Raw genomic sequence first — 12,364 nt, 5'->3', positions numbered from 1 at the left:
GAATTGTATAAAGATAATTAGCATTCTTATCACGAACAGAAGCTTTACCAAAGACAAAGAAACAAGATTAATATGAAAGCAGCTACGTTCTTGTTGCTAAGCTATACATAGTAAAGCAATCAATTTCTTACCATCTACAGTCATCCAAATAACAGAAGGAAATATTGCAAAAGCAAAATGGAAAGAAAATTGTAAAAACGAAATAATAAATTGTTGGATGTTATTTGAAAATGGAGGCACCCATTACAGTCATGACAGCAATACCAAACCTATGTCCTGGGGAGTGCTACCAGAAATAATGGCCATCTCCCACCCCAAACCAAATTTAAAAATCAACACTGTTGAAATGCCTTATAAAAATAATTACTGGAAATATGCCTAGGCAATGCCTCCTTTGTACATTTAGTCTGCATCATTAGCTCCCCAGCATTTTTTTGGGTTTTGCTCATGAAGTTTAATGCTATTCTGAAATTTGTCTCCATGGGACTCAAATAACCTCTTCTCTGGAAAGCCTCTGGTTGCTGTACACACACATCCTATGAATAGCACCATGTGCAGAGAGCAGCACAATGGCCTTTCTGATTGGCTGGCTTTGTGATGAAAGAGATGGGACAGGGTGATGCGCGTTGACTTGTGCCTGCATTGACAAGTACACATTCACACGTCACAGATGATCTTGAACACATATGCACAAACCTCCCAATCAGTTTCTCAAAGGGTTGATCTATTTTTGGGGACCTTTTTGCACAATTACCAGCACATAGTGCAAATACATATGAACCACTGAAAACCTACTGATACAATAGAAGGTGAAAGGTGTCTTCCACCTCTGGAAGGGCTATTTTATACCTAACGTTAGAGCAGTAGTCTCCAACATTCCAAACATAAGACTTAGCTGCCGCTAAGCAGCAGCATGGGATTATTAGAGCTACAAGGATGTGACATATCAGTCAGGTTTAATGAACTTGTGAGAGAGAAAGAGAAGCAGCCAGAGTTATGACATCCCCAGAGGGAAATTGGCCAAGATTGAGCAAAATATGCTCTTGCTCTCTGTGCGTACATGCTAACAGCAGGTCTTTCCAAAAAGCAGTAAAAATGACAGTTCTGTATATTATTGCTCCCCAAGTGGAGCTCCACGATCTACCTGAGTGTGCTGACTAGGGATGGGCATGAAATGGGGAAATAGAGGTTTGTCCTGGTTCGCGGTTCATGAGGTCACACGAACCATGAACCTTCATGAACCTCCCTGTTTACCAAACCAGTTCGGTTCATGAAGTTCCCTCCTTTCTGCTGGGGGTGGCTCCCTGGGGCCAGCAGAATAGAAGAGGGGAGATCTTCCCTCCCTCCTTTCTGCTGGTGGGGGCTCCTCAAGGCCAGCAGAATGGAATTTATTTATTTATTTAGATTTCTTGACCACCCTTCCCCGCTTATGTGGGGCTCGGGGTGGTTTACAACAAAATAATTCAAAACATTATAATAACAGTTATAACCATAAAAATTCAATAATTTAAAATATTCAAATATTCAAACAAAAACATGGCTTTTGCAAATGGGTGCTGTTTGCAAGTGAAGTCCAAGAAGCGAGTTCACCACTTCTGGTTGAACTCACCACTTGGACTTCACTTTCTTGCAGTACTGGCCATTTAAAGGGAATACTTGGAAGCAGGGGGAGGGGAGTAAAAGGGGTTGCTGAAATGGCTTGCATCTCGCTCCCCACAACAAACCCCATGAACCTCCAAAAACCACGTGGAGAGTTGTGCTGTTCCATGGACTGAGGAGCACTGTTAGACCATCGTGTGAGAAAAATGAAACTAAATGTGAAGATTATTTTTCTATTTGTACAAGCTCTCATGCAAGCAGAAACATGACATTATGGAGCCCAATGAGAAACAGCACTTTATACAATAGCTTTTATGAAAGTGTTTGCAGAACAATGTTAGCAGCTATTTTTTTGTTCCATGGATGGTTTTTTGGAGTAAATACACATTACACAAACAAATATAAGCATGCCTGTGGGGTTAATTTATTCTTATTACAGAATCTGAACTTCTATCATGAAGGGCTCTGTGTAAAGAATCGACCTATTTGGGCAGAAAGTACATACCATCCTCTGTCGTGTCTAGCATGAAACCCCATAACTTATCTTCATTTACTGTTAGCTCACACACTGAAATAAGATGACACGGGAAGAAATCTTCCTGTTACCAGCAGTTTATTTTTGTGCGCCCACATCTGTGCAGCCATATACACTTCTGTATATGTCCTGAATGATCCTGATGGAGAAAGCAGTAACCCATTTCTAAACCAGATAGTTCCATCCCATGCTGAAGTTCTGAAAATCCTATGTTTAATTTACCTTGATGCTCCTCTAGATCCATGTCAAGCTGCCGTATTCCTTCATTAAGATGGTTGATCTTTTCTTTGATATCTGTTAGCCTAAAACAATGCAAAAACTTGATGGAGAAAATTAAATATCTACAGCTTTTACTTGAGGGAAATAGCAAAGATATATGCTTTAATGGATGTAACAGTACAGCTACATTTTAACGTATTTTGGCATTCAATACATAATTGATTTTTTTGGAGTAAATACACATTACACAAACAAATATAAGCATGCCTGTGGGGTTAATTTATTCTTATTACAGAATCTGAACTTCTATCAGGAAGGGCTCTGTGTAAAGAATTGACCTGTTTGGGCAGAAAGTACATACCATCCTCTGTCGTGTCTAGCATGAAACCCCATAACTTATCTTCATTTACTGTTAGCTCACACACTGAAATAAGATGACACGGGAAGAAATCTTCCTGTTACCAGCAGTTTATTTTTGTGCGCCCACATCTGTGCAGCCATATACACTTCTGTATATGTCCTGAATGATCCTGATGGAGAAAGCAGTAACCCATTTCTAAACCAGATAGTTCCATCCCATGCTGAAGTTCTGAAAATCCTATGTTTAATTTACCTTGATGCTCCTCTAGATCCATGTCAAGCTGCCGTATTCCTTCATTAAGATGGTTGATCTTTTCTTTGATATCTGTTAGCCTAAAACAATGCAAAAACTTGATGGAGAAAATTAAATATCTACAGCTGTTACTTGAGGAAAATAGCAAAGATATATGCTCTAATGAATGTAACAGTACAGCTACATTTTAATGTATTTTGGCATTCAATACATAATTGACTTTGCGCAGGGCATTAACTGTACATTTTTAATTTTCGAGAGAAACTTGCCCATTTCATGTATTACCATATGGGTCCCCCTGCTGGTTCCTGATTTGCCTTACAACAGAAGAAAGCTTCATTGTTTCAATCAAATAACAGTAAAGGGGCTGATGTGTCCTGTGCTAGAGGATCAGGGAAGACCAAGCATGGCATTAAATCGAAGTAACCCAGATGGAACACAAAATAAAGGTGTCTCCTCCATAGGGACGGGTGTCTCCTCCATAGCCTCACTTCTTCACTATCCTCTCACACTGGAATGAGGCAGATGCTCAGTTTTCAGAACTCATTCAGTGAGCCATGTTTTTTCCTTTCCTAAGATCCCTCCCTTCCCTGGAATGAGACGAATTGTCACACAGTGGTCCTGCAGGCTGGAGCAAGCTGTGGGAAAAGTGGATTGGGTATGGCCCATTTTGGTAACATTGGTAATATTTTGGCTACTGGCATTTTAATAACACTACAAGTCACATACCCTAATACCAATTGCACTGAACATACCATACACTAAAAATGTTTAATCAGGCATTCCAAAACTCTACTTCTTCATGCAAACTTATTAACACATATTAGTGATTAGTTACATGGCAGATTCTCTGACATCCTGCGCATTCTGGGGATCTGCCCTTTGTTAGCCGAATTGCTTTATCTACAGCAATTGGCAAATTTTAGATGGGTTCTTGCCAGTGTCTACCAAGGTCCAGTTCCCACCAAGGGTTACCAGTAAAAGGAGTCGAGGCTGGTGTTGTTCAAAATAACTGTCTTTTACTTAAGAATATAAATCACACACAAACAATAACTGATACACGCACACATTCAATCAAGTTCCTTAGAAATACAGTAGTAAAACTTAAGCACGTTTGCATTGGCAGGTAGGGTGATGAGGGGTGATACTTATCTGTCCTGAAGCTTTGTTCGCTCCAATGAAGAATGGATGGGGAGGAATAGAAATCTAGGGAAGTTAACACACAGCTAGAACCAGCCAGCACGTGTGGGTCTCTTGACTGCAGTTCAAGAGATCAAGTTGAGGCAAGGGTTTGGGTACAGCAAGCTGGACAAAAGAGGAGTTAAAGCAGATAGGGGGTGTTGTCGGGATTGCGGCTAGCAAGGGCCAGGTGACTGGTCCTTAACTTTTAAAGGTGGTTCTTTGGGTGGGTGGCAACTGTGCCAACCTGTAGACCCACCTACCTGTTAGTCCGTCCCAAGACTACTCCTATTGGTTGCGTGTAGTGAGGGGTGGCAACCTAGAGGGTTGGGCAATATTGTAACTTTAGATCTAACTCAAAGGATGGCATCTGGGCAAGTGTGAAAGCTTGGTGTCAAGGAACCTCCTTGAAGTGCAGATGAAGCTGGCTATTCCGCTGGTCATAAAAGGTCCATCTGGCAGGAAATGCCAATTCAGATATAAAGCAGAGATGCAGCATACGTGACAGCAGACAGTTCAACAATGGTGGCTGTTTCTCCTTAGGTTGTTCTTTTGCGGACAATGGAGATTTGTGCTTCCTCACCAGGCTGGCTGTGTAACTGAAACCTTATTAACATGTAAGGCTTTGTGCAGGCACCTTCTATGTGTAGTATCACAACAGGTGATTTGTACAGTTTTCTGAGCCTATGTGTGTATGTGTGCACAGTCCATTGTATGGGTGTAGCAGCAAATATAGCTCATAAAGCAAAATATCAGTCTCATCCTTTAACACCTTGTGGCCTTCAGTTGCCAGAAACCATAGCACATTTTTTTGGTCTGTAAGATCTATGCAAATATGAAGAGCTTCTCTGATCATTCCCTTTATTACTGTTTTCCCAAATTGCTCTTATGACTATCATCTATTAAATCAGGTAATTACAGGAATCTTACTCTTACTGGCATTAAATACATCTCAGTGGCTGTAAAAAACTGAGCTATTGTTAAGTATCTTAATTCTTCACAGCTCTTTGTCCTTTAGGCTCTGACTGGAGCTCCATTTTGTGGTTCTTTAGGGCCTTGTCTAAATTTTATTTGTACTTTTAATAGATATAATACATTGCACTATTTTAATCTTAATATTTTAGCACTTGGTTATGCCTGATATTTTGCCTAAAAGCCATTGTGCTGTACATAGAGTTTAACTGATGCTGTAACCTGTAATTTATATTATTATACAAGCAAGATTTTTGCAACTTGCATAGAGAGGCTATGAACGGCATTCAGATTTAGATCAATCTGCGGCGCAAGGGCCTAAGAGAACAATATGCAGAAACACTCACTGTCTCTCCATGCTTGCTATTTCTTGATTGTCTTCTTTAACCTTAAAAAAGAGAGAAACAGCAACGTGTTAAATAAAGGGGGTGCTAAAGGAGTGCTAGCTAACACAAACCTGTAAAGTAAGCTAACACATTTATTCAGTTTTGTCAAGAATGGAGACTCAACACTTAAACACAGATTTGATTGATATCATTTACAAGATATAAAAGAGAGAGACGTGCAATGCAAAGGAACCCCCCACTACTAACACAGGCTTTCCTGCTCCTCCTGCCACTTGTCCACCTGTTCTTCCTTCTCTCCGCCTACTTGTCTGGTCTTCCTTCTCTCTGCCTCCTTAGTCATCCAGGCTTCCCTGCCTCTACATTCACCTCTCCAGTTATGCTGACCCTGGAAATTTTGTATCACTAGTCTGTTTGGCACTGTTTGGCAAACCCCTGAAGCAGTGGCAGTGCCACTGGGACTCAGGTTACTCCCAGGGTGTCCACCAAAGTCCAGTCCTAACCTCCTGCTGGCACCCTGGCGACTTCAGAGGCAGGCACTTGGGCTAAAATAGCTCCACCTACTCTATACTTCTCATTCCACCTGCCTATTACTTTCCCCCACAAAACCTGCCCTTCTGGCTTCCCAACATGAGGGTACCATTCAGAAGTCTCTGCTCCAGAAACACCTACTCAAACAACCATATTAAAGCACACCTGCCTTGCGTCCAAGAAGACAGGGTGGGAAAGAATTGTTTTAAATCAATCAATAAACCCTTAATTTGGCATTTGAAATTTGTACTTTAAAAATACAAACTGCCCACCCTCCTCTCTTTATCTTCGTATGCTGCCTTGCGCCATGACACAAACCACTGGAATTAAAGACAAAAACAGGAAGAGAAGTGGGGACCACCAGGTTTACCTCAGGCATTAATATCATTCCTTTTGCTCTGCTCTGTTCAGAATCAAGGACATGGACCTATATTTTCATTTGTTAACCATGCTATAAAAGCGTGCATGGAAATTCATGAAACAGAGTAGCGATAGTTTCTCTACCTGTTTGAGTAATCTCTCTCTCTCCTCCTGGGGGGATCCCATACTTTGGTCCTCAGCAATCATTTGATCCCGATGTTCTTCAAGACGATGAAGCTTTTCATATAGCTGCAGTGCCTCCTGCTTAACCTGGGAGTGTGCTATTTCCTGCAGAAGGAAACAGTCATTGGCAAATGCAATTTCTACGGTCACACAAGAACATACAAGTTTGGCATCTAAGCAATACAAGCAGTGATTTAAAACAATCTATATGAACTTGTTGCACAGATCATTATATTCCTCTTTGTTGCTGATTAAGAAAAACAAACATGAATAAGCCCCGGTGGACAAGAAGAGGGGCTAGAGGGCCACTGTTGGGGGACTGGGGCAGGGGAAATACAGGGATTCAAAAGGTACTAAGCTCCCCTTCCTTGACCAACTGATCTATATTAGGCCTAGTGAACCACTCTCACTGACTCAGCTTCCCCTTTCCAGTTTGTTACCACTGCTACTGCACCCTTCTATGCACACCTCAAAAATCCTAGCTGTAAGGAGACATGGTGGCCAAGGAGGATGGTGTTGGGAAGGCAGATCTGGAAAAGAGCTAGCCCGCGGCAGCGATCCTGCGAACACGCGCGGATCCCCCGCCGCCGTTTGGGAACCCTACAATATAACCAGCACTGGCTGAGGCAAACCAGAATGTGAGACAAATCCCATGTTATTTTTTACAAAGCAGTCACAGTTAAAATAAACCATGCTTTCCACATTATGTCTGAACTCAGCAAAATACTTCTATCTGCTCATACTCTGGAGAACTGCTGCCAGTCATTGTAGACAACAGTTAGATGAACCCAGGGGTCATTTCGTAGAAAAAGAGGTGCAGGAACTCATTAGCAAAACTCATTAGCATTGCTTATTTGCATATGCCACACCCCCTGACATCACTGGAAGTGTGTCAGAAGGCAGCACCAACCGCTCAGGTTCCACTAGACTGTTTTGGATCCCTAGCTATGGGGGGGGGGGGAAACAGTGAGTGGGGGGGGAAACGTGAAGATGTATCCTCACAGAGGAGGGAGAGCTTGTACCTGAATAAAACTTGGTCTTAAAGGTGCCACTGGACTGTTTTGGACTGGGGGGCCAGTGGGGAGCTCTGCAACGTCTTGCTCTGACTGAGGGCTGCTGGGAGCAGGGGGTGGGGCTTGTTGCATTTGCCCGCCCCCTTGTCTCTTTACTGCCGGAGCTCCGCTCCTGTGCGCTCCTGCAGGAAATGACCCCTGGATGAACCAGTGGTCAGAGTTGGGCAGTGTCGCGACTACACTCTTTTAATCGTGTAGTTAGATATGGTGTGTTTTTAACATTCTTGTTGTTTCTCTCTCTCTGGGTATGTAAAGCTGCCACAAGAAATTTAATTCCAAATCTTATTATTCAACTTGTCCCTTAGTATTGTACCCAAGCTCTAAGGCTCCTTTGTTGGACTATGTGGTCCTAAAGATGAGACTGTTGTATTGTGATAGCATATAATTCAAGGTTTTCATAAAACAAAATAAAACTTTATTTTTACAAGCAGCATACTAGTTTCAAGATGTGTTGTAACTTATCGCTTGAGTGAATAAAACAGTGTATATTAATAACTTCTGACTGAGGTATCACACTCTCACTCTTTCACTTCACAAACACTCCTCACTCTCAAATCCTCCTTTCTCTTCAGAATGTACTTTGTCCAGTCTTTATTTTATTTAGGTCAGTTTAATCTTTCACTTCTTAACTCAGGTTCTGTCAGCTTCACTCTCACACACTTATAATACTCTGACAATATTAGGTACTGACTCTCTCTAGTCGCTAATATGCCCTCTGTAAGTATTCTACTTTCGCTTTTAGAAACTTAATGCTTTTCACAGCACTAATATGGGATCCTAATCAGAAGATTGCTTCTCAGACTCTGTAGACAACTGACTGTTAACTGCTGACTAAACGCATTGACTGACTTTCTCTACACACACACTTATAATCCCCGCCCATACACTCTCAGTCATGAACCAATCACCTCACTCACTCATCCCCTTCTTTCGTCCCCCTTGTTCTTCCGCAACTTACTAAACATTTAAAGAAACACACACGTAAAACTTTAAGTCCTTGCAGGCAGCTTCATATATTCATACGTACAGCTTCCAGGGCTTGTTCTTTTATATCCACTGCATCCAACTCTTGCTGTAAAGCATATAATTCCTAGGACAGGAAAATAAAATCAAAATGTATAGTTAATAAAACGTTCCAGAGGCTAGATGATTTCTATGCAGCTCACCCACAGAAACCATGATATTCAACATACAGAAAAGGTGAGATGTGCCCCACAGGGTTCCTATTTTGTGTATGATACTGAAGCTTCCTGACTAAATGAAAGTTACTCCTCTTTAAGTAATCAGAAAAATAGAATAATCTACTTTAAGTCCTCTGCTTTAAAGAAGAAATGGAAATCAAGTACAGTATGGGGAGTAAGACCATTTTGTGCAGTGGCTAAAATACTGGGTTTGAATGTGAAAGGTATTTCACTTTGTACAAGTCGTATGTGTATCACTAACCTCCTTATCTGGTTCCAGAAGGTTGGGGAACTCTTAGGAGATGAGGATGGAGGAAATCAGTGTTCCCATTGTTTCAAGAACTGAAAGTTATCTGGTCACGGAGTAGTATCTTTTGATTTACATCAAAGCATTTTATGATTGATAAATGTAGCACTGGCAACAGTCCAAACAGTTAAAAAAAAGTATTATTTTCTATAGGAGAGAGTTAATCATTTACTAAACTCTCCCTCTGAAACCAAAGGGACTGAAAACTGGCAGGGTGGGGTCCATAGTACTGTCCACTTTCTTGTTTTATTGGTGGAAGATCAGGTTTACACTACCCAAAAGGCTCCTTTTAGTTTAATCAGTTCTTAAAGTACGGTGGGATGAATCAACAATTCAGTTTAATACGGAAGATCACCTGCAAGAATTTTTCATTGGCCACTTTCATCTCCATGTATTTAACTTGATCCTCGTCAGCCATATTTTTGATGATGTCTTCTGCTGCCTCTTTTTCCTGCTGGATGTCATCTTCCACAGCCTGGATTAACTTTTCTTTGCTGCATGAATGTAGGCATTTTATATATTTTTTCATTTTTTTCTCATTAATTGTGGCAAGAAAACCTTCATACCAAAGGACAGTTAAAACTGGTTAAAGCAAAACAAATCAATAACATGGATATTTAAGAACGCAAAAATGCAAACACACAAACGGACTCAAGACTACTGCCATATAAAGGATTAAATGGATCAAAAATATTTCGAGCAGTTCTAAACAGGTTTACTCGGAATTAAGTCTCATTTTATTCAGTGGGGCATATACACAGGAAAGTATCCTTAGGACAGCAGCCATCTTCTTGTATTGTAACATCTGTTCAATCCGTACAGCCTGTTCAGATTTTCACTCACTTTAAAGCTAGTTCACATGGGAGCCCGTCAATCAGTCCCTATTTATACAGTAGCCTTTGGCTGACGGCAGTCACCAACAGTTTTGATAGCTGCTACTGGGACAGAGTGGCCCCATGTTCAGTTCCTGTCACCAGCCCTGCCACGCATCTTCTCAACATCATCAACAATTTCAAGACTTTTGGATAAGAAGAACAAGGAAGTAGTCGCAATCTCCTTTGCTTCTACAGGAAAATTGTATAAAGAACCTGGATGTGCTGACTGAAACCAAAAGCATCTCATAGTGCCAGCCTAAGCTGAGTTACCCCCTTCTACATTCACTACCATCAAAGGGCTTAGCAGGGTGTAACTCAGTTTAGGATGGCATGGTTCATCAGGCAATCAAACCAAACCAGAGTCTGAAGCCCTCCCACAACCTACCAAGAAGAAGAGATTGGATTTATACCCCGCCCTTCACTACCAAAGGAGTTTCAGAGCAGCTTACAAACTCCTTTCCCTTCCCCTCCCCACAACAGACACCCTGTGAGGTAGGTGGGGCTGAGAGAGCTCTTGACAGAAACTGCTCTTTTTCAAGAACAGCTCTTATCAGAACTACGGCTTGCCCAAGGTCATCCAGCCAGGTGCAACTGGAGGAGTGGGGAATCAAACCCGGTTCTCCCAGATTAGAGTCCGCATACTTAATCACTACACCAAACTGGCTCTCAAGCCTTAAGCCTGAGGGTGGAGTCAGGCTCCTTTTTCTATGGTTGAATCCATGCTAGCATTTCAAAGTTTTAAGGATTTTTAAAAAAAAATCTACACCCCCTGCCCAACATTTTAAGTGTAAAGGCTTTTAAATGGTTACTTTTAACATGTACTTTCTGTGTGCTTGTGTATGCACAGATACACACATAAACAAAGACTGATACTTTCCCCTCTGTGGTAAATACACCTAAGTAGCAGATGACTGACTGATACTTTCCCCTCTGTGGTAAATACAGTCCCACCTAAGTAGCAAATGACTGACTATCCTTGACTCTGAAGCCGATAAAACTTTCTCTACTGAAAACTCTTTACAATGCTTCCTCTAAGCTGTGGAGTCCTGTGAGCAAAAGTTCTACTTTGTGAGCTACTGGCATTAAAGTTGTGAGCAGGTGATTTGGCTACTGCATAAATTAGTTTGCTCTGGCGCCATCCTTCCTGAGTTAAGACAAAAATGTGTGAGCTGGAGGGTAGAAAACTGTGAGCTAGCTCACACTAACTCAGCTTAGAGGGAACACTGTTTACAGCAGATTTACTTGTTCATTACTTCTTTCCATGACATGAACATGTAGCCGAGCTGTATTCTAACACTTCCTGATTGGCTACAGGGCCTATTAAATCCTACATGAACATAAAAAAAAATTGCTTGACCTAGTCAATCTTTTGCTAAACTGTCTCGAGGTGGTTTTTTTTATTTTAAACCGTTTGCTTGCTAATTGGGTACAAAGGTTGAAGCTAAGCACAAGTAACTTTGTACCATTTCTTCCTTCCTTGTCATCCAGAGGAAAACATGCAAACATGAATATGATGTTCCAGAGAAAAACCAAGAAGGTAAGATATTTTGTAAAGTAGTGGCAGAACAATTTTCATGTATGTAATGAAACATCTTTTTCATAACCAATATCCTAGATAAATTTTTATCTGTGTTTGAAAATGTTTATGAATCTTGGAAAAGCCGTGAACGATTTATACCATGTGAGAAACCATATTTGGATCTTTGGAAAACCTGTATTTTTCAGATGTTTCCTTCAGCTCAATCCTGTCAATTGTACTTTTCATTATTTTTAACTAATGTAGAACTGAAAATGGAACGTCTGAAATCCATAATGATTCATCTGTACTTTTTAATATAAAGATTAAGATGAGACTGAGAACTGCTTCAACAAATAAAGTTTACCGAAACCTATTTTTGAATTTGGCTATGACCCAATGTATCTATTACACAATTTGCTGTCTTTTCCCCTTTACCCTTGTGAGACTGATAAAGTTGTCTACCAATGAAGTTATGCAAATCTCATCACTGCGATGATGTATGCCCATGTCTTGTGTAATAGTACACAGTGATACTGATCAGTGGTGCCATTTCATATTTCCATGAGGGTGGGGATAAGTTTCTTAGCAAGGTTGAAAGGTTTGCTCTTGCATATAATGGAAATTAAACTGCAAAATAATGATATCTTTAAGATAGACTCAGGTGGGTAGTCGTGTTGGTCTGAAGCAGGAGAACGAACTTTGAGTCCAGCGGAACCTTTAAGACCAACAAAGTCTTATTCAAGGTATAAGCTTTCATGTGCAAGCACACTACTTCAGATACAGCGAAACAGAATTTCCTCAACCACTACATATAGGGAGAGGGTGGGTAGGTGGGGATTTAGTTGCCAGGAAGGTCCAGTAGGAATCAAGACTG

The 12,364-nt window shown here is 41.0% G+C and overlaps 1 protein-coding gene across 1 annotated transcript in view; it reads right to left on the bottom strand.

Moving 5' to 3' along the window:
- Window positions 1-2,104: 2,104 nt before the first annotated feature.
- Window positions 2,105-12,364, bottom strand: part of IFT74 (intraflagellar transport 74) — a gene marked incomplete at its 3' end in the record, with an annotated part of 31,600 nt that continues 21,340 nt past the window's right edge. Inside the window, exons 9-15 of the mRNA XM_015422414.1 lie at window positions 9,452-9,590; window positions 8,636-8,698; window positions 6,497-6,640; window positions 5,465-5,505; window positions 2,816-3,046; window positions 2,357-2,436; window positions 2,105-2,167 (exon numbers count right to left, since the gene is read on the bottom strand). Of these exons, the coding sequence (XP_015277900.1) occupies window positions 2,105-2,167; window positions 2,357-2,436; window positions 2,816-3,046; window positions 5,465-5,505; window positions 6,497-6,640; window positions 8,636-8,698; window positions 9,452-9,590 (761 nt within the window). The remainder of the gene's footprint in view (window positions 2,168-2,356; window positions 2,437-2,815; window positions 3,047-5,464; window positions 5,506-6,496; window positions 6,641-8,635; window positions 8,699-9,451; window positions 9,591-12,364) is intronic.

This window comes from Gekko japonicus, unplaced genomic scaffold, assembly GCF_001447785.1.
Source record: "Gekko japonicus isolate JY-2015 unplaced genomic scaffold, Gekko_japonicus_V1.1 scaffold1113, whole genome shotgun sequence".
Lineage (NCBI taxonomy): Eukaryota > Metazoa > Chordata > Lepidosauria > Squamata > Gekkonidae > Gekko > Gekko japonicus.
The sequence above is the reverse complement of the archived record's forward strand: the minus strand, read 5'-3'. Positions and strand labels throughout refer to the sequence as shown.